Source organism: Ailuropoda melanoleuca, chromosome 16 (genome assembly GCF_002007445.2).
Source record: "Ailuropoda melanoleuca isolate Jingjing chromosome 16, ASM200744v2, whole genome shotgun sequence".
NCBI classification, from domain to species: Eukaryota; Metazoa; Chordata; class Mammalia; order Carnivora; family Ursidae; genus Ailuropoda; species Ailuropoda melanoleuca.
Genome location: NC_048233.1, coordinates 28,644,558 through 28,666,124, shown reverse-complemented (window position 1 = coordinate 28,666,124; position 21,567 = coordinate 28,644,558). Strand labels below are relative to the sequence as shown.

General features: G+C 39.1%; 1 protein-coding gene across 2 annotated transcripts in view; it reads right to left on the bottom strand.

Moving 5' to 3' along the window:
* The window catches only part of FGD4 (FYVE, RhoGEF and PH domain containing 4), a 207,153-nt gene that overhangs the window by 145,252 nt on the left and 40,334 nt on the right, over positions 1–21,567 (bottom strand). The window contains exon 2 of one of the 2 annotated variants that reach the window (XM_034646144.1): positions 5,494–5,589. The exons of the other annotated variant lie outside the window; for it this stretch is intronic. Within the exon in view, the coding sequence (XP_034502035.1) occupies positions 5,494–5,589 (96 nt within the window). The remainder of the gene's footprint in view (positions 1–5,493; positions 5,590–21,567) is intronic. 2 annotated transcript variants of the gene reach the window in all.

The following is a 21,567-nucleotide window of genomic DNA, read 5'->3' as shown; positions in this document are numbered from 1 at the left end:
TAATCATGAGATTCTCCCAAGGTTTATGAGACAACATGGCCCAGAATACAGCTGCTACGTAAACAAGGTGTTTTTCTCTATGCAGGTCTTCAACTCATGGACTCGCAGCACCACTAAGGAGTCCTCTCACGGAGCCAGCAGCAGGGCCAGCAGGTAAGATTGACGCAGCAGAACCAGAGTTCCAAAGGCCCCACCGAGCCACTCCTCCCCAGAATGAAGACGGGATTTTCCTGCAGATCTAAGAGAAGGTTTTACGATGCAGGCCCCGACACACACACTGTGTATGGTAATGTGCAGTCCGGTCACAAAAACAAGGGTTTATTGTTCTCCTGCCAAACTGTACTCCTCGTGACAGGTGGCGATACACCCATTTACACTTAACTCTACCCACACCCTCTCCACTCACCACTTCCTTAAATTCCTTGCATTTGTAAACTAGGACACAATTTTTTAAAAAGATTTTATTTATTTATCTGACAGCCAGAGACAGAGAGCTCACAAGCAGGAGGAACAGCAGAGGGACAGGGAGAAGCAGGCTCCCCATTAAGCAGAGAGCCTGACATGGGGCTCAATCCCAGGACCCTGGGATCATGACCTGAGCAAAGGTAGATGCTTAACCGACTGAGCCACCCAGGCACCCCTATCACACAATTTTAAAAGTACCTTCTTACCTGTTAATTTGATTCAAACAGGTTATAGAATTGCTACCTAATACACTGAACAAAAAGTGCTGACATTTAAGAGATGTTCTGAGGATGAGGTGGTAAGGGCCCTAATGTCCTATGAAGTCCTTGCCTATCGCACACTCCACAGAGGGGTGTGAGGGTTAATTCTATGTGCCCACTTGGAGAGTGTTTTTGGATAAGATTAACATTTAAATCAGTGAATTCTGAATAAACAGATTGCCCTCCATAGGTAGGCCTCATTCAATCAGCTGACAGCCGGACAGAAAAACAACAACAAAAACCCAGCCTTCCCAAGAGAGAAGTTTCCAGCAGACTGTCTTCAGACGTCATCTACACCACTGCTTCTCCCGGGTCTTAAGCCTGCTGATTTGAACTTGCCAGACTCCATAAACACATGAGCCAATTCCTTATGATACATGTGCACACATACACATGCCCACACATCCTACTGGTTTTGTTTCTCTGGAAAATCCTAAATACAGGGATCCCCTTTGGGACATCATAGCCTGGCTACCAGCAGTTTAATATCTAGACAGGAAGAGTCATTCCATGAGGGGAAAATGGCTTCTCCTGAGCAGAACATGCCTAACCCTTCTTCCAATCCTGGTGCTCTCCAGCAAATCGTGCTGTTTAGGAATACACGAACATGCCTGGAATATGGATATAGCTAGCCATACCTTATTACCCCTTACTTACTAGATTCCTAAGAAGAGTCCTGAAGGCAGTTTATACTCAGCTCAAAGCTTCAAAACACAAATATTTAAAAAAAAATCACATAATTAGATAAATTGGCCTCAGCAATGACCTGCTGAGGCCACGTGGAAATGAAAGGAAAACGGGAAGTAGAGACAACAGACACGGGTAGAAAGTACACTGATCTTGGTTTTTCTCCATTACAAATGACTGAATTATTCATGCTTGCCTCAAAATACCTCAGTATTACCAAATATCAACCTAAATAGTTACGGAACTTCTCTACCCAGTTCTCACTCCCTCCACCAACATTTGCCTGGTTAAGCAAATGACCCACTGTAAACACACCACCTGTGGTTATGCTTCACTCTAACTTCCCCCACTACCGTCAGCCTTCTCTCGTCTTGCTGCTGTCTAATGTGGCCTGCCCCCACTGAGCAGCGGCACCCACAGGGCACCCCTGTACATCCATTCTCTGACCACTGAAACTGTTACTTCTCTCTCCTTACGGCTCCTCCCAACTCATCTCCCCATGAAAGTGGTACCTGCAGCCTTCCCTGACAGTTTCCATGCTGGAAGAAAAGTAACCAACATTTTTAAGTATTTCTTGCATCTAAGCTTCTTAAACCTATACTTTCTAGCACTTTCTACTGTCTTTACCTCCTCATCACCTCTCATTTCCGTAGTCTATCCTGCCCTAGGGCCACTATACCACTCTAGTTTTTAATCCTGATCACAAATTGAAGTTGTAGGCAGAATAGATATTATACACAATTTAGAGATGAGGACAAAAAGGTAAAAAAGAGATGAAATGACTTGTACAAGTTCAGACTCTAAATTAACAAAACTATGAATAAGGACCCATTTTTCTATTAACTTAGTTTAATTTCTTTTACACAAGGAGGCTATATAACACTTACCAAAAGCATTAGATCTCAAGTCAGATTATACCTGCTCACCACTTATTACAATATGACCCTCAATTAAGTTTATGAAGCTATTAGTTTACCAACCTTGGTTTCCTCATGTGTTAAAGCCAGAATAGTATTGACCTTCACTTGGGTTTTGAGGAGATTTCATAAGATAAAATGGGTAAAACCTCTGACACAGCCTGACACATAGGAAACTACTAATAAACTTTATCCATTCTTATTGTTTTATAACTGAATCAGCCTTTCAATGGTTATGATATATATGCCCTACTCACACTTATCCTTTTTCTTAGATCTTTTATAGAATCTTGAATTTCAGCTAAAAGAGACCAAGCACATTTAAAAACCACTGATAAATCCAGTGTTTATTTACATAACATGCTTTATTGGGTCACATGCATGTAAGTGCTTAGCAAAAACTTTAAAAGAAAGTTGGGGTGGGGGCACCTGGGTGGCTCAGTTGGTTAAGTGTCTGACTCTTGATCCCAGCTCAAGTCTTGATCTCAGGGTTGTCAGTTCATACCCTTATGCTGGGCTCCACACCAGGCATGGAACCTACTTAAAAAAAAAAAGCTGGGACAGAAAGGAAAAATCACAACTCCAATAACATTTCTACCTGTTGAGTTGGCTGCTTATTGGCTATGTGGAATAGTAGTGCAGAACTTGATTTTTCTGTCATGGGGTCACTTTATAGAACATTGACCAAACACAGTCTTGATACGGCTACATTCTAAACTTAAATGGAAGTACATTGCGGGGTGCTCTTCCTCTGCCATTTTAGACCTTGGGCCTTTACCCAAAACATTCAATTATTCTGCCCACATGGCTTAGTGCTTCTGCAAAGAACTCAGCAGGTGGTCAGAAGATCCGAGTTCTCATTTAAATTCTCATATAACCTTTTCAGATCTCAATATTGCCAACGATGATACTACTGGCCCCCTTACTGTACAGGTTTTTCAGCACAAAAACAGTCAAGACAAACCACAAAACACAGGCACAGGCTTCCCGGTTTGCTGCACACAGGGAAAAAATCGCCTGTGGGGACGGTATCAATGTTCCTCCCAGTGAAGACATCTTAAATATCTGAAGTACAAAGTATTCAAGTACAACGTAAGAATGGGTTACTTGCCTTTAAACAATGATAGATGAGGGATACTTTCTTGTGCTATGTTCTTTAACTTGTCTCCCAAAGAATTAGCATTTTAATTTGTATTTAATTCACAAAATACTTTTGACACTGACATTTCCAATTTCATATTATAGGTTTTGGTATTAAGATTTTTAGTAATAAGGCAGACCCGGGTTGATGCTTTACCAGCATCTCCTCTACTAGTTATGTGACTTCGAGGAAGCTAGCTAACCTTGTAGATCCCAGGGTTTTGTTCGGTTTTTGTACTGGCGGTCACATTGAACAAAGAAGACAATTTCATCTTTTCTCTCACAGGATTATGAGGAGCAAATGACGCCACACCCACCATGTTATGAACCAGGGAGCACCAGTCAACACCACTGCCTACTCCATCAGTGGCTGACGTGCACTCTGTTTCCGTCACACCTGAATTTCCAAAGCTTTCTCAAGTGGATTTGCTAGGTGACGGGAGTTAACACAAGCCTGCTGATTCAAGAACTGCAAGAAATACGTTTAAAACCTACCCACAGAAGAAATACAGGGTGAGTAAAAGTTTTAGCAAGACTGTTAGCTGTGATTCACAGTACCTATGTTGCATTTTCTTTCTGTTCTCACTGCCTTGAATCATAGCTCTGGAACGAGTATGTGTAGGGAGAGCTGATAAAAATGACAAAGCCCCATCTGAAGCTCCAAGGTCTATGACCCAAACTTGCATGTTTCAAGCTCCTCTTCTGTAGGAGTGCAGACAATACCGACTCCATCCTGGGCCTCCATCTTGTTCGTGTTTGCTCAATGACCTCTCTTGGGGCTACATGTCCTGGGTTCCTTTTAGATTAATATACATACCTTAGAGATGTCTACCAAGACTGGGAAGGATTGTTTTGGTCTCCCACGAATCTGTTAGAAATAAGTCTTCCTTCTTTCCTGAAGCACAGGTGGTGCCACAAGATCTAATTAAAGGGTAGCTGTCAACTGGGTGCATGCAAACCCTTTGAGGTTGTGAACCCTCAGGACTCACTACAGTGCCCTTCCGCGTGTCCCGTCGCTCTATAAAATCTGTGGACTAGGGTCTGGACTTTGTGAGAACAACTATGCAGCTGCCATAGGTCTTCCTCAGCCCGATCCCCTGCATCAGTCAGTGACCCTGAATAAGACTCCGTGTAAACTCTATGGAGCAGCTTGTTTCATTTTCCAGTCTCAAAGTGTCTTCTCAGTTTGGGGGACACTTTACTGTCCCCTCCCCACCTTCTAAAAACATTCTCATTTTGAATCTGGCCCTGGATATTGCCAATCCGCCAAAAAAGAATGTTTTCTTATCATCTTTTTCTCTAAGGCATAAGATTTTTCAAACAGTGGTCTCATTCTATTAGCGGGTCTGACAGAAAATGGAGTTCCGTACGCACACAGAAAGGATAAGTTTTATTCCAGATGCACACATGCGTGTACAACATAGTGTTATACTGGGTTGTGGTTCATAAGTTTGAAAACCACTATTCAAAAGCACAGTTCCTGACTGCTCTCCTTTTGAAACTAAGTAACTGATGGTAACACTACTTTTTAAAAGGTCATTGCTATCACAAAAGACAGTTTAAAAGGCTGGACTGTTAAGAAACTTCTCCCTCCTACTTTAGCATGTTGGTCCAACTGATCATTAATAGGTCCAAATAACTGATATATCTTCAAGTCAAGAGGCAGATATGAAAAGAAACATTAGGGAGAGGGCAGGTACAAAGGAAAAAACATTAATTCCAGGTATGGTGTTAGATTATGCACTAGGCACATACTTAGACTTCCCCCTTAAATCCTCCCAATCCTGTAAGTATCATGAGGTGGTAGTTACACTTCATAGTTCTGCATTTTAAGTGGTCCTAATGAAGGTCATTTTCTTAAAGTCGTAGGACTGACAAGTTTGGTCATGACCACCCATGGACCAGCAGTGCCTGGTTCGGGCAGGATAGGGCCTACCTTCAGGATTATGGATAACCAGAAGGTATAATTTAGAACATCCCCTAGCTTTTCCTATAAATAGACAGCACTTATAACAATAGCTTACTTGGCACAGAACTGGAACTCGGTGAGCAGGAACAGCCAGTGACTTGCTGTAAGATCTTGGGAAAGCTGACTTCTCCATGGACCTCTATTTGGGAATCTACAAAGTAAGTATAACAGTGTCTTAACTCCCTGATCACAGAACTTTGCAAGTTTTGACAGCTAAGATTTTATGATTTGTGCCTTTAAGAGGACACAGTCTAAGTCATAAATTCCATCACCAGAAACTTTATCAGAATTAAAATAAGGACAGAATTAAAATAAGTAGCAGAGACATAAACTCCAGGGCACAAATTCTTTCCCTTGAGGCATCCTGACTGGCTACGCAGCCCTCTCCCACCCCCGCAGGTAGGGCTGACCTGGCTTCCTAACCTTACAGGTCTGCCTAGGATTCTTGCCTGTCCTGCCACCTAGTGGCACCGAGGATTCACATGACCAGAGCAAAAGACTCCTTGTGTTCAAGAGCCCTTCCCTCAGCCAATCAAGTTTTTTCCTCAGCCCCCTGCTGACACCGAGCCTTTCCCCTTGGCCCCTAGCCTTCAGATGCCTCCGAGCTCACAAAGCCTGTCTTCAGTAGGACAAACGTCACTTCTAGAGGAGCCATCAATTGAGAAGCCACTGTATTTGCTACCATTTGTTTAAATGGTAAAACATACAGATGGGATTTGAGAGACTTAAAGACCCATACAAGTAGAAAATGATCTCTACTCAGAAATTATCCATCTATTAGATTCAAGTGCTGTGCTACACAACTCTGGATTCCTGGAGGGGCATTCACAAGCTAGCCTATATGAATGGCACCGCACAGACCATTCACGTATGCCCAAGGGACCTCGTGAGACTCACCCCTACTAAATACATCAAAGCTTGCTAACCAAAACTTAGCAGAACTCCCTCTTACTTCTCTCTTTGCATCAGGAGCCACCTGGCCTATATGCAAAGCTAAGCTCCAGAAACACACACTAATTTAAAAAAAAAAAAATCTTCAAACCAACCCTTCCTTAATAACTCTTATTATTACGGGGTCAAATGGCATCTAGCTCTCTACAGCACTTGTCAGCTCCCACTTACACTCAAAATAGAAAAACTCTCTGTGGGGGGTGGGCAAGTAGGTGAAGGGGATTAGGAGGTACCAACTTCCAGTTATAAAATAAGTCATGGGGATGAAAAGTACAGCACAGGAAATACAGTCAACAATATTGTAATAATGTTGTACGGTGACAGATGGTAACTACAATTACGGCGAGCACGGAGTAATATACAGAGTTGTCGAATCAGTATGTCATATACCTGAAACTAATATAACATTGTGTGCCAACGGTACTTCAGTAACAGGAGTTAAAAAGAAAAGTCTCTGTGAATCGGCCCCTCATGCTGAGCCCAAAAGGGATAAAGCAGCATAAGGCTATGTAGCACATTTCCTTTCTTTCTTTTTTTTTTTTGATTTATTTATTCGACAGAGATAGAGACAGCCAGCGAGAGAGGGAACACAAACAGGGGGAGTGGGAGAGGAAGAAGCAGGCTCATAGCGGAAGAGCCTGACGCGGGGCTCGATCCCATAACGCCGGGATCACACCCTGAGCCGAAGGCAGACGCTTAACCGCTGTGCCACCCAGGCGCCCCACATTTCCTTTCTTTTAATCAAGTTGCCCCTTCCCCCAAAAGGGGGAAACAGCAGCTAATTCCCTTGGTGTCTTTTTGTTTTTTTTAATTGTTTCAGTGAAAGGTAGAAAAGTTCAGAAAAAGAGAAAGGAGAATCTACATTTATTAAGAACCTACCATGTGACAGACACCATGCTAAGACTTTTTCTATATAGGTTCTTTCTCAAGAAAAATTAATGCAATGGGACCATAGTCAGAAATCAGTCCCCAGTTTGTCAATTACTGGGGGTACAACCTTGAAAACACATTTAAATTCTCTGAAGCCTCGTTTCCTCCCATGTAAAATGGAAATAACACATTCCGTAATGGGTACTACACAGCTACGCGCTGTGCCTGTGTGTTGGTTATATTATCTCCCTTATCGCGGCCCTGGTTATACTTTCTTGAAACAATGGGAGGCATGGGGCGGGGGACGGAGGCAGAGCAGCTTTAGCTAAAGATCTAAGTAGAGTCCCAAACATTTCTGCACTACAACTGCCTCCAGCTTTTAAAAAATACTTGCAAACCTATCTAGATGAAAATTAAGTTTCATTTTAAATACAAGCATACAGTGGCGTCCTCATAGATGAAAAAGAAATATGCAGAAAAAGAAGTAATGCATTATCATATTTGACAATTATCAAAAAAGGCAAACCATGGAGTAAGCTGTGAAGGCATTTAAGGCTGCCACATGGAGAATGGAAAAATAATTTTTCTACCAACTTTCCCAGGACAGATATGCAGTGTTTACTTGTTATTAACCACCTGACATTATGCAGAAACCAAACCAAATCCATAACAAAAAGGTCATAGTTAAAGCCTTTAAAAAGACAAAGATAATAATAGTCACAGGGCAGAGGGCATAAACTGGGAACAAGCAGATACTCCCATTTAAAAAATACACAACATTCTTCAAATTCCCCCCAGAAGGCTTCAGTTGCTTTACAGCATTTCTCAGTGTTCTGTGCAAATATGTGGACTCAAATTCCACTTCTGCTAGTTGTATAAATTCACAGTAAATAAAGTACCTGGCAAAAATACATCAAAAGAACTGGAGAAACAGATGAATCAAGGGAAATATTACTACTAAACTCATCGAGTAAAAGCCTCTTAAGCTCTGAGGCATTTTTCTTCACCTTGTTAGCTGCTAAGACTGAAGAAATCACTTGAAAACTTTCATTACAAGCCTGGAGATACATAAGAAGCCATGAAAACCTTCATCTAACAAGGGCTTAATTAAGTATATCAGTAAATTGTATATTTACATCAGTTTTAGTTGCTTGAATAGTGCTTATGTTTTTTCCCCCATATGTACCTGGCACATATGACTTCCCAAAGGAAAAATATTTTTTTCCTAACTGGGTATTCTATTATCATACAGAAACTTAGAAAAATCCATGTTAACTGCAAACATGGTGAATAAATATTGGACCCTCAGACACAGGAACAACAGACATCATATATGGATTAGATGTTTCAAGTAGGGTTCCTATTAATACAACTTCATTAAAAATTCACTAATCTACTGGAAAAAAATGGGTTACTTGTATTCTTTATCACAGTTAATAGCATTTTAAAATCCCTAGTTATTTGAAACAATATGTAGAAAGCCCATGAATTTTTAAGAGAACTGGACTGAAATACTCAATCTGTAATACAGTAATTGTGATCTTGGGCAAGGTATTTCATTTCTCTGAACCTCAGTTTTCCTGTCTATAAAATGACAATATCTATTTCAGAGGAGTAATGTTAACTTATCACAGAAAATATACAAAGGACACCATACGGTCTACAGTACCTAGTAAGAATCTAAGTAGATACCCAGATCACCAACCCTCCTCTGCTTTAGTTTTTCAGCATCTTTCTCTAAACCAATCCTCTCAAGTTTTTTTCCATACGACCTATTAAAACTTCAGACTCTGCACGCCAGGAGATGAGCATTTATAAATTATACATGGACGGCTATACTAATATATTATAAAACACACAAAAATAGAACTTTTAATAAGAGGATATAAAGGGAAAATGAAAAGCAGTTTTAAATACTGGCTTCGTGGTATTACTTAATATCTCAAAGCATTAAAAAGCTTAAGCCAAAGTTCATATTTCACACAAGATGTGCATCCAGACTTCAGAGAATCTTTGTGATGATTCTGATTTTAGTTTTTTGGCACGCTCTTGTCCTATCAGGTTAAACAGTCATTGTTTTTACATCATAATGTGACTCAGAGCTACTCGAAGTGTAAGCGCTATTCACTTATTCACTTGCATTTTATTGTTAGTCTTATCTTCAAATTGTGGTTTCCTTAAGAGTATTTTTGCACTCATGTATCATTTTGTAAGAGTTTAAAGCTAGCCAATATATTGTGTAAATCCACTGAACCAAGTACATACGAACTGTAACATTCAGCAAAATACTAAGAGCAAAGACAAAAAAGCCCTGCCATCCCCTCTGAGTCACAGAGTTGCCTTTCTCCTTTCAGGAAGCCTTACCTAACACATGGGATGTGACAATGTAACATTCAGACAAGGAAGTCACCATCAACAGATGTAATAACTGAGACGATTTTTCATCGTACATAAAAAATGCTGGTAAGGATTTTTTAAAAATAAACAAAAGTTCGAATATTTTCTACCAATACTTGCATTGTCTTACATACCTCCAAGTACACACACACCCTACACCCCACTTGGCCTTCAACTTTTAATACAGCTCCTCCATGTTCTACATGGCTTAAAACAGTTACCTTTCTAAATTATAAGTCTGATCATGTTACCCACTCCCTTCTCAGATATCCTCATGGCACTATAACTCCTTACAGGGTAAAATCCAAACCCTTTAGCCTTGCATAAAAAGCCTATGATATGGGTAAGGATATTATCTATATTCAGATTTATCTCTTACCAATGTCCACACTAAGCCTTATCCTGGAGCAAATGGTCTTGCATATCTTCACTCATTCAGCAAACATTTATTGGCTACCTGTTATACATCAGGCATTGAAGAAGATAAAGAAGACCCAGTCATTCATTGCCTGCAAATGCCCAGATGCCCAGCACAATTATCATATAAATAAGATTACAGCATAATATGAAAAATACTCTAACAGAGATTTATACAAAGTATTATGAAAGCTTGGGGTCAGAATGCTTCTCAGCTCCTCTCAGATAGGCGTTCCCTCTTTCACCCAGAGTATAACTACGTCCCTTGTTCCTTGTTTGATATCCTCTTACTAATCCTCACAAATCCAGTTCAAATGTCCATTTTTACTTCATAAACTGGCCTGGAAAGATTTCATGGCTTCTCCCCAGCAGCTCCTAGATCACTTCATCATATTGTTATAAATAACACTTACCACCATATTACTACAACATTTTCAATACAAGTTCTGTGGAAAGGTAAATCTTCAAATGTTACAAAGAGAGCTGGGCAAAGCTGCAAAATAATGATTCAACCTAATGACAACTATCAAATGTTTAAAGTTAAGATAAGCCATTCAAGAAATGTATTTGCTCCACAGGGGATTTTATTTATCCCCATTTTTAATGGAAGTGTAATATAATGGAGAAAGTGCACATACGGAGTCCAGTAACCTGTACCAGCCTTAGGCCTTTTAAGTCCCAGCAATAATCTGAGTATCTGTTTTCGGACACCATAGGAGCAATAATCTAGGTTTTAGCCAGAATTCTTTTCAAAAATAAAAACTCTTTTAAATATCAAACTGAGAACGTCAAAGAATGGAAAAATTATAGCAGGAAGATATTTCAGGAATAAATAAGACACTTTAAATTGAGCCAGCTGTACAATCACTGTTTTAATTTTTCATACCTATCTGATACTGTTTCAAAACAAGTATCTATTTTCCTTGAAAATACTTTCAGATTTTTAAATGCATGCTTGCTTTTTCCAAGCTTTTTGTTGTTGTTGTTGAAGGACATAAAATTTAAAAATTAAGATAAAGCAGGGTGCCTGGGTGGCTCAGTTGGTTGTGTGAGACTTGATTTCGGCTCAGGTCATGATCTCAGGGTCGTGAGATCAAGGCCCAAGTCAAGCTCTGTGCTCAGCACAGAGTCTGCTTGGGATTCTCTCTCTCCCTCTCCCCCTGCTACTCCCCCTGCTCTGTCTCTCTCTTTCTAAAATAAATAAAATCTTTTTAAAAAATTAAGACAAAATCTTAAGAAAAACTTTTTTTTTTTTAAAGATTTATTTATTTATTTATTCGACAGAGATAGAGACAGCCAGCGAGAGAGGGAACACAAGCAGGGGAGTGGGAGAGGAAGAAGCAGGCTCAGTGCGGAAGAACCTGATGTGGGGCTCGATCCCATAACGCTGGGATCACGCCCTGAGCCGAAGGCAGATGCTTAACCGCTGTGCCATCCAGGCGCCCCTAGAAAAACTATTTTTAATTTTGTTTGTGATCTTTATAATAGCAATATTTAAACATCCCCAAATAATTACAATTTACCAACCAAATCTCTTTCAAATAGCTATTGGCTGGCCCAGCTCTTCCTGCATCTAAAGACTTGAAAACTTAATTTTTAAAAATTGGTGACTCAAGAGATTTCATCATTCCTGTTGATCATATAACTGGCTATGGGTAGGAGGGAAATGAAGAAAGGACCAGCAATTCCAACACACGACTTGGCTTCTTCTCTAACTAGTAAAGTTTAGAAATCTTTAGGCAAATCCCTTAAACTCTATTAGCCTGATTCCTCATCTGTAAACACGGGGATTATATTCTGAATAGGTGAATACTTCCCAAACAAAAAAGATCCCTCCAAATTCAGTTATGCCTGTGAGGTACTGCTGTTAAATCCAGAATAACGAACGTAAAGTCAGAAGCCACATGATAGAGCTCTAATCCTACCCGTCTTTATTGGATGATCTTAATGTAGTCATTAAATCTCTCTGGGCTTCATCGCTAAGAACAAACACCAGACCACATCACTGGCTATAATAATTGTCTGTGTTATGGAGCAATTTAAATTCATAATGCTCTTTGCAAAACATGTTCCTGTGGATAAAGTATTGATTTACCAAGTAAGTTCAATTCTATCACACACACGGGCCTCTCATTACCAGAAAATGTAACTATATTATATCTACTAGAAAAAGAAAGAAAATCACAGCCGAAAGCAAACAAGGCCACAAAAAAATGGGCTTTTTGCATTTTTCCCATTAATTTGCATTCATATAGACCTATACAGATTGCACTGTGAATTCAATTAGTACTCCCAAATAGATAAATGGAAAGAAGTGATAAAGGTTAAAAGAAATTTTGAGTTGAAAAATTTTAATGAGGAAATGCTCTTCATTATCTAACAGAAAGGAAAGCAATCCTGTCCTTATTGAATTTAATTATTAATCATTTGATTATTCAGTTTTAAAAGCGGAAGTCTTCACCCCAGCTCCTGGGAGCAGAGATGGACGATCAAAGCACTAGATACTCTCCAAGGTCCCTTTAAGCCCTAGGACTTTGGTTTCCACTGAAATCTGCATTCTATCCATACATGCTATATGTTCTGGGCACAAATAACAATGTAGTATTTGTAATAATGCCTAATAAGCTGACTATTTTAATGAAAACAGCCCATTCCACATAAATGTACACATACACACACACATAAACACAAACCCACAAAATACAACCCTGGAGGGCTGGGTCCCCTGAAGATATCCTTGAAGCACACTTAATGCTCTAACAGTATATTGTTTTCCATATTTGACAAACCAAGGACAGGCCATGTTTTCTTACAAAAGATCCTAGCAGTTAGATATTAGAAATTTCACTCCACACACTACCAACACTACAATATATTTATAATGTATACTTGAGCGTGTGCTGGACAGACCAGGTTCCAAATGAGGACAGCTGTAAATGTTAAGGAAAATTATCTTGTTACTGCAATTCCCCATCTTAAGAGGACCAAGGCATCTTTAAAGCATTATTATTTCAGGTGTAACAGTCTTGAATTAAGTTAATGGACAAAAATAATCCTAGATACACTTAGGCTAAAATACATAATGTTTCACAAGCATTCTCCTTCATATAACTCTGATTTCTAGTGCGCCTTGGTGGCTTGGTCGGTTAAGCTCTGCCTTCGGCTGGGGTCACGATCTCTGGGTTCTGGGATGGAGACTCACAGCAGGCTCTCTGCTCAGTGGGAAGTCTGCCTCTCCCTCTCACACTCCCTCTGGGCTATCCCTCTCTCTCCCTCTCTCTCTCTGACTCTCAAATAAGTGAATTCTTAAAACAACAACAACAACAACAACAACAACTGATTTCTAGTTAAAGAAAAACAAGAAACTAAAAAATGTTAAAATAGAATACTTTAAGAGACACTTTTTCTTAGTAGAAACTGTTTTCCTATAAGTAAGTTTCTAGTGACATAATGTAGAATACATGAAAAGTTGAAAATAGAAGCTCTATTTTGCTTCTTAAAATCTAAAGATTTCCAGATACTTTAATTCCTTCATGTACATGCCTGCTCATTACAGAAGTCAGAACAAGTTATACCAGTTCAAGTTCTCCCATTTCCATTTTGTCCCAAGTATCACCCTGTGAATACAGAAATAATAAGCATTAAATGAACATTTAAAAAAATGCAAAAGAAGCCCAGCACATTAGGTGACTGAAGACCTTTGTGTCTCAAAAACAAAAGGAGAGGAAGAAGCCTCAGACCATTCAAAAGAGAAAATGCCAGATTCTACGTTCAGACTTCATTTTTAAAATTAAAAAAATTTTTTTTAGACTTCAATTTTTTAAAGGACTTTATCTTTTTGTGGAAAGAGAACTACTGGACTTCTTTAGAATATATGGTACTCTAATTTTCTTTCACATTTATCAGTTCTTCCAGTATTTGGTTAATTCTTTCTGGATTAAGTACATTCGAGGTCAAAAGAGCATGACGTGAACTTTATGAGGTTTGGGTTGAAACAGATCGAAAATTAAATTAATTTCAATCTCATAAATAAGGTTATAAATAAATCTTCCCACAAGTTCCTTTGCCTCCTGAATCAACTTTTGAGCTCTGAGCAGAATACATCCTAAAAGTAGCAATTCCAGGAAAACCCAGGGGCATTATTCTTTACTATATTATTCTATTCCAAGTTACTAAATAGCAATTATTCAGGGGCCATGAGAACAGGAAAAGAAAAACAGATCAAGGAAGGCTGTTCACCCACCGTCCCCAGACAACACATTCACAATTCCTGTTCTCCTGAAGCCAGCAATAGTTGTATGTCATGAGCGCATTTTGATCATACCCAAAAGTATAATTACAATGAAAATACTAACATAATGTAAGTTCTTGAATTCCAGCCAATTTTAGATAGCGTTTAATAGCTATAAGAGAGCCATAACATTTGCCAATAACTTTAATCAAATGATACTTAACACTTAATATAGTACTTTAGCAAAAACACCAGCTAGAAATAAAAGTCCCAAACTATTAATGAAAGTAATGCTCAGAGAGCATTTACATAAGAAAACTGTGATCTGCAAATGGAAAAGTACTTCTCCATTAAAGTTATTAATTCCTTAGCTTTCTCAATCATTAGGCTACTACTATGGCAATCACAATAAATCTTTTTCCTTTTTTAATTACTCACAAAAGAAAACAACACAATCACAAAATCTCCTTCTCTAGGAGTCTGTGACTATCAGTTGTTAACTTGTTCCCACTGTAACTTTATAAATCAGGGGGCAAACACTTTCATACTGAAAAGTTCATAAAATGACAAAGGACCAAGTTTCCTTACTGAGGATGCAGAAATTTCACTAGATCATGCTGCCTCCTAGAGGCCAAAGTACATAAAAATAGGACAGTCATCACAATTGTCTAGTTTCCACAACATCCCATAGCCTCAAGTTCAAGTGCTGACAGCCACCAAACAGAATGTGCCCTGCTTATTTTTTACTTTAAGTGATTCTCATTTCTGTGTAAATATATACCTGCATTAAAAAAAAAAACTGAAATGGAGGGGCACCTGGGTGGTACAGTCAGTTAAGCATTTGACTCTTGGTTTCAGCTCAGGTCATGATCTCAGGGTTGTGAAATCAAGCCCCGGGTTGGGCTCCGTGCTCAGCTCGGAGTCAGCTTGAGATTCTCTCCATCTCCCTCTCCCTCTGCCCCTCCCCCTGCATGTATGCTCTAAAATAAATAAATAAATAAATCTTAAACACCGCCCCCCCCCCCAAAAACTGAAACAGGTAAAAATGTCTACTGCAAATGACCCAACCCTGAAGAGATCAAGCAAATGACCTAAATATTCTGCTGTCAATCACAAAAAATGGAGTATTAAATAAATGCAAACATGGAAAATGTACACTAAGTTTAAATACAATGACCTGATCATCTTTAAATATCAAAAAAGATTACACTGCTATATTTTATAGAGCCACACACTTAAGAAAGCTGAAGTATAAAGTAAAATTTTACATGAAAGTATAATGCCCTATTAAAATGACTAAGGTTGTTTCTCACCACAGCAAACATACTGAGAACGAACACACATGCAAGCAACTGTTGTTGCAAAATCCTTGTTCAGGACATTACTGACAAACAATCTGTAGAAAACACTAGATGAATAAAATGTCTTAATTCAAGGAAGTCAAGAACAATACAATCTTCCTCACTGCTTTTTGGCTACATGCTGCTTCAGTGTGTTCGTGTAATAAAAGATCTGGCAAGTAGGAAGTTTCAAAGCATTCACACGGGGCAATTCTGTAGCAGAGTCACCCTGGGAATAAACATGCTCTCTAGCACAAAGAGCCACACTAAGTAGGTCAAAACACCGCCAAACGATATTTAGGATCACCAAGCCTTCATAAAAGACTTTCATTCTGTCACATCACCCAAAAGGGAAGAAAAATACAAAGAATCACAAGATATATTGTTAGAAACAAGAACATTAAAGATTATAAAAAGAGCAACTGTTTAAAGATTTAAATTTTCTAAGACTCTAAATTGAAGTCTAGTCAATTAAAGATATTTAGCAACAAAATATTTGGTCAAAAGCATGCGTATGATCCTACTGAGTTATATAAAAGAAAATAAAACCTAATAAAACCTAGGCTACAACTACAGACCCATGGAAATCAAAACAAGCATTTGGTATAGACTCAGAAGCTGAGAAATATCACACTGATACTGGTTTTAAAACATTAGTGATAAGGGGCGCCTGGGTGGCTCAGTCAGTTAAGCGTCTGCCTTCAGCTCAGGTGGTGGTCCTGGGATGGAGTGCTGCGTTGGGCTCCCTGCTTAGTGGGGAGTCTGCTTCTCTCTCTCCCTCTGCCCCTCCTCCCTGCTTGTTCCCTCTCATAAATAAATAAATAAATAAATAAATAAATAAATAAATAAATAAATAAATTCTTTTAAAAAACACTAGTGATTTAAAAAAAGATTTTAAAAGGCTTATAAAAGAGTAGGAATTCAAATACAAAAACACAAATTCAAAGGGATACATGCACCCCTATGTTTCTAGCAGCATTATTACAATAGCCAAGATATGGGAACAACCCAAGTGTCCACTGATTTTTGAAGGAAACGGACAGACACACACACACACACACACACAGAGGAATATTTTTCAGCCATAAAAAAGAATGAAACCTTGCCATTTGCAATGACATGGATGAAACTGGAGAGTATAATACTAAGGGAAATAAGTCAGAGAAAAACAAACACCATGATTCCACTCATATGTGGAATTTAAGAAACAAATGAGCAAAGGGGAAAAAAGAAAGACAAAAACAAAGACAATTAGAGAACGAACTGATGTTAGCAGAGGAGAGTGGGGTAGAGGGATGGGTGAAAGAGGTGATGGGGATTAAGGAGGGCACTTGTGATAGGCACTGGGTGTTGCACGCACGTGCTTAATCACTATATTGTACACCTGAAACTAGTAACACTGTATGTTAACTAACTGGAATTAAAAACTTTTTTAAAAAGACTAGGGATTAACCAAAGAGCAAAAGTCAAAGACTCTATCTAATACCAACCAGAGCATAGGGGCATCTTGTGGAGGATGCTAACAGTCCATACGGAAAACCCTAAGTTCTCCAGGACCCATACACCAACACTGTGAAGCTCTTGCAACTGTTCTCTTCAGTTCTTCAACAATTTCTGGCTGCCTGGGCATTCTAGATACTGAGAAAGATAACTAACTTTAAAAGCTATAGCATCTTATTTCTCCCATGACTCAACAGAAATCTAAGGGCTTACAGTTCAGAAAATCATGACGCGTGTCCTAAATAGATGACTGGCCTAAAAATGCTAAATCCTCTATTCTTTTCTTTTTTTTTTTATTTTTATTTTATTATATTGTGTTAATCACCATACAGTACATCCCCAGATTCCGATGTAAAGTTTGATGCTTCATTAGTTGCGTATAACACCCAGTGCACCATGCAATACGTGCCCTCCTTACTACCCATCACCAGTCTATCCCATTCCCCCACCCCCTCCCCTCTGAAGTCTTCAGTTTGTTTCTCATAGTCCATAGTCTCTCATGTTTCATTCCCCCTTCTGATTACCCCCCTTTTCTTTATCCCTTTCTTCCCCTACCGATCATCCTAGTTCTTATGTTCCATAGATGAGAGAAATCATATGATAATTGTCTTTCTCTGCTTGACTTATTTCACTTAGCATTATCTCCTCCAGTGCCGTCCATGTTGCAGCAAATGTTGAGAATTCGTTCTTTCTGATAGCTGAGTAATATTCCATTGTATATATGGACCACAGCTTCTTAATCCAGTCATCTGTTGAAGGGCATCTCGGCTCCTTCCATGATTTGGCTATTGTGGACAATGCAGCTATGAACATTGGGGTGCATATGGCCCTTCTCTTTACTACGTCTGTATCTTTGGGGTAAACACCCAGTAGTGCAATGGCTGGGTCATAGGGTAGTTCAATTTTTAACTTTTTAAGGGACCTCCACACTGTTTTCCAGAGTGGCTGTACCAACTTGCATTCCCACCAACAATGTAGGAGGGATCCCCTTTCTCCACATCCTCTCCAACAATTGTTGTTTCTTGCCTTGTCTATCTTTGCCATTCTAACTGGCGTAAGGTGGTATCTCAGTGTGGTTTTGATTTGAATTTCCCTGATGGCTAATGATTTTGAACATTTTTTCATGTGTCTGTTAGCCATTTGTATGTCTTCATTGGAAAAGTGTCTGTTCATATCTTCTGCCCATTTTATGATTTGTTTATTTGTTTCTCGTGTATTGAGTTTGAGAAGTTCTTTGTAGATCTTGGATACCAGTCCTTTATCTGTGGTGTCCTTTGCAAATATATTCTCCCATTCCGTGGGCTGTCTCTTAGTTTTTTTGACTGTTTCCTTGGCTGTGCAGAAGCTCTTTATCCTGATAAAGTCCCATAAGTTCATTTTATCTTTTATTTCTCTTGCCTTTGGAGATGTGTCGTGAAAAAGGTTGCTCTGGCCGATGTCATAGAAGTTGTTGCCTATGTTCTCCTCTAGAATTTTGATGGATTCCTGTCTCACATTGAGGTCTTTCATCCATTTGGAGTTTATTTTTGTGTATGGTGTGAGAGAGTGGTCAAGTTTCATTCTTTTGCATGTAGCTGTCCAATTTTCCCAGCACCATTTATTGAAGAGACTGTCTTTTTTCCACCGGATGTTTTTTCCTGCTTTATCAAAGATTAGTTGCCCAAAGAGCCGAGGGTCCATTTCTGGGTTCTCTATTCTGTTCCATTGGTCGATGTGTCTGTTTTTGTGCCAGTACCATGCTGTCTTTGTGATCACAGCTTTGTAGTACAGCTCGAAATCCGGCATTGTGATGCCCCCAGCTTTGTTTTTCCTTTTCAACAGTTCCTTGGAGATTCGGGGCCTTTTCTGGTTCCATACAAATTTAAGGACTATTTGTTCCAGTTCTTTGAAAAATGTCCTCGGTATTTTGATCGGGATAGCATTGAAAGTGTAGATTGCTCTGGGTAGTATGGACATTTTAACTATGTTAATTCTTCCAATCCATGAGCATGGAATATTTTTCCATCTTTTTATGTCTTCCTCAATATCTTTCAAAAGTGATCTATAGTTTCTAGCATATAGGTCCTTTACGTCTCTGGTTAAGTTAATTCCAAGGTAACGCATGGTTTTTGGTGTTATTGTAAATGGGATGGATTCCCTAATTTCTCTTTCTTCAGTCTCGTTATTCGTGTATAGAAATGCAACTGATTTCTGGGCATTGATTTTGTATCCTGCCACCTTACTGAATTGTTCTATAACTTCTAATAGTTTGGGAGTGGATTCCTTTGGGTTTTCCATATAGAGTATCATGTCATCTGCAAAGAGAGACAGTTTGACTTCTTCTTTGCCGATTTGGATACCTTTGATCCCTTTTTGTCTTCTGATTGCTGTTGCAAGGACTTCTAGTACTATGTTGAATAATAGTGGCGAGAGTGGGCATCCTTGTCGTGTTCCTGATCTTAAGGGAAAGGCTTCCAGCTTTTCCCCATTGAGAATAATGCTTGCAGTAGGCTTTTCATAGATGGCTTTTATGAGATTGAGAAATGTACCCTCTATTCCTACACTCTGAAGGGTTTTAATCAGGAAAGGATGCTGTATTTTGTCAAATGCTTTTTCTGCATCAATTGAGAGGATCATATGGTTCTTGAGTCTTTTCTTGTTGATATGATGTATCACATTGATTGATTTGCGAGTGTTGAACCATGCTTGCATCCCAGGTATGAATCCCACTTGGTCATGATGGATAATCCTTTTAATGTACTGTTGGATTCTATTAGCAAGGATCTTGTTGAGGATTTTGGCATCCATATTCATTAGAGAAATCGGTCTGTAATTCTCCTTTTTGAGGGGGTCTTTGCCTGGTTTGGGGATCAAGGTAATATTAGCCTCATAGAATGAGTTTGGTAGCTTTCCTTCTGTTTCTATTTTTTGAAATAGCTTTAGGAGAATAGGTATTATTTCTTCTTTGAATGTTTGGTAGAATTCCCCAGGAAAACCGTCTGGGCCTGGAGTTTTATTATTTGGAAGGTTGTTTATCACTGACTCAATTTCTTCATAGTTAATTGGCCTATTTAAGAAATCTATTTCTTCCTGTTTCAGTCTTGGTAGTTTATAGGTTTCCAGGAAGGCCTCCATCTCTTCCAGATTGTTTAGTTTTTTGGCATATAGCTGTTGATAAAAGTTTCTAATAATCCTTGCAATTTCAATGGTGCTGGTCGTGACCTCTCCCTTTTCAGTCATAATTTTAATAATCTCAGTCCTTTCTCTTTGTTTTTGGACAAGTTTTGCCAGTGGTCTATCAATTTTATGGATTCTCTCAAAGAACCAGCTTCTAGTCCTGTTGATCTGCTCTACTGTGGTTCTGGTCTCTAATTCATTGATTTCTGCTCTAATCTTGGTCAACTCCTTCCTTGTCAGTGGGTTAGGCCTGTCCCTCTGTTGCTGTTCCAGTTTCTTGAGGTGAGAATATAGAAACTGCATTTTAGATTTTTCTATTCTTTTGAGTGAGGCTTGGATGGCTATGTATTTCCCCCTTAGGACTGCCTTTGCAGTATCCCATAGGTTTTGGACCGTTGTGTATTCATTCTCGTTGGTCTCCATAAATTGTTTAATTTGTTTTTTGATTTCCTGGTTTATCGAGTCATTCTTGAGCAGGATGGTTCTTAGCCTCCAAGTGTTTGAGTTTCTTCCAGGTTTTTCCTTGTGGTTGAGTTCCAATTTCAGAGCGTTGTGGTCTGAGAATATGCAGGGGATAATTTCAATCTTTTGGTATTGGCTGAGACCTGTTTTGTGTCCCAGAGCATGATCTATTCTTGAGAATGTTCCATGGGCATTTGAATAGAATGAGTATTCTTTGGTTCTGGGGTGTAGTGTTCTATATATATCTATGAGGTCCAACTCGTCGAGTATGGCATTCAAAGCCTTTGATTCTTTGCTTAGTTTTTGCCAGGGTGTTCTGTCTATTTCTGATAGTGGGGTGTTGAGGTCCCCTACTATTACTGTGTTCTTATCTATATGTCTCTTTATTTTGGTTAAGAGTTGGCTTGTGTATCTTGCTGCTCCCCTGTTGGGGGCATATATATTAATAATTGTCATATCCACTTGTTGAATACTTCCTTTAAGAATAATATAGTGCCCTTCTGTATCTCTCTCTATGGCCTCTAGTTTAAAATCCAGTCTATCTGATATGAGAATTGCTACTCCAGCTTTCTTTTGAGGTCCATTTGCGTGGAAGATGGTACTCCATCCCCTTACTCTAAGTCTGAATGCATCTTTGGGTTCAAAATGAGTCTCTTGTAGACAGCAAATGGATGGGTCATGTCTTTTTATCCAATCTGCAACCCTGTGGCGTTTTATGGGAGAGTTTAAGCCATTTAGATTGATAGAGATTATTGACAGATATGATTTTAATGATGCCATTTCTCTTTAAAGTCTTTGTATCGGT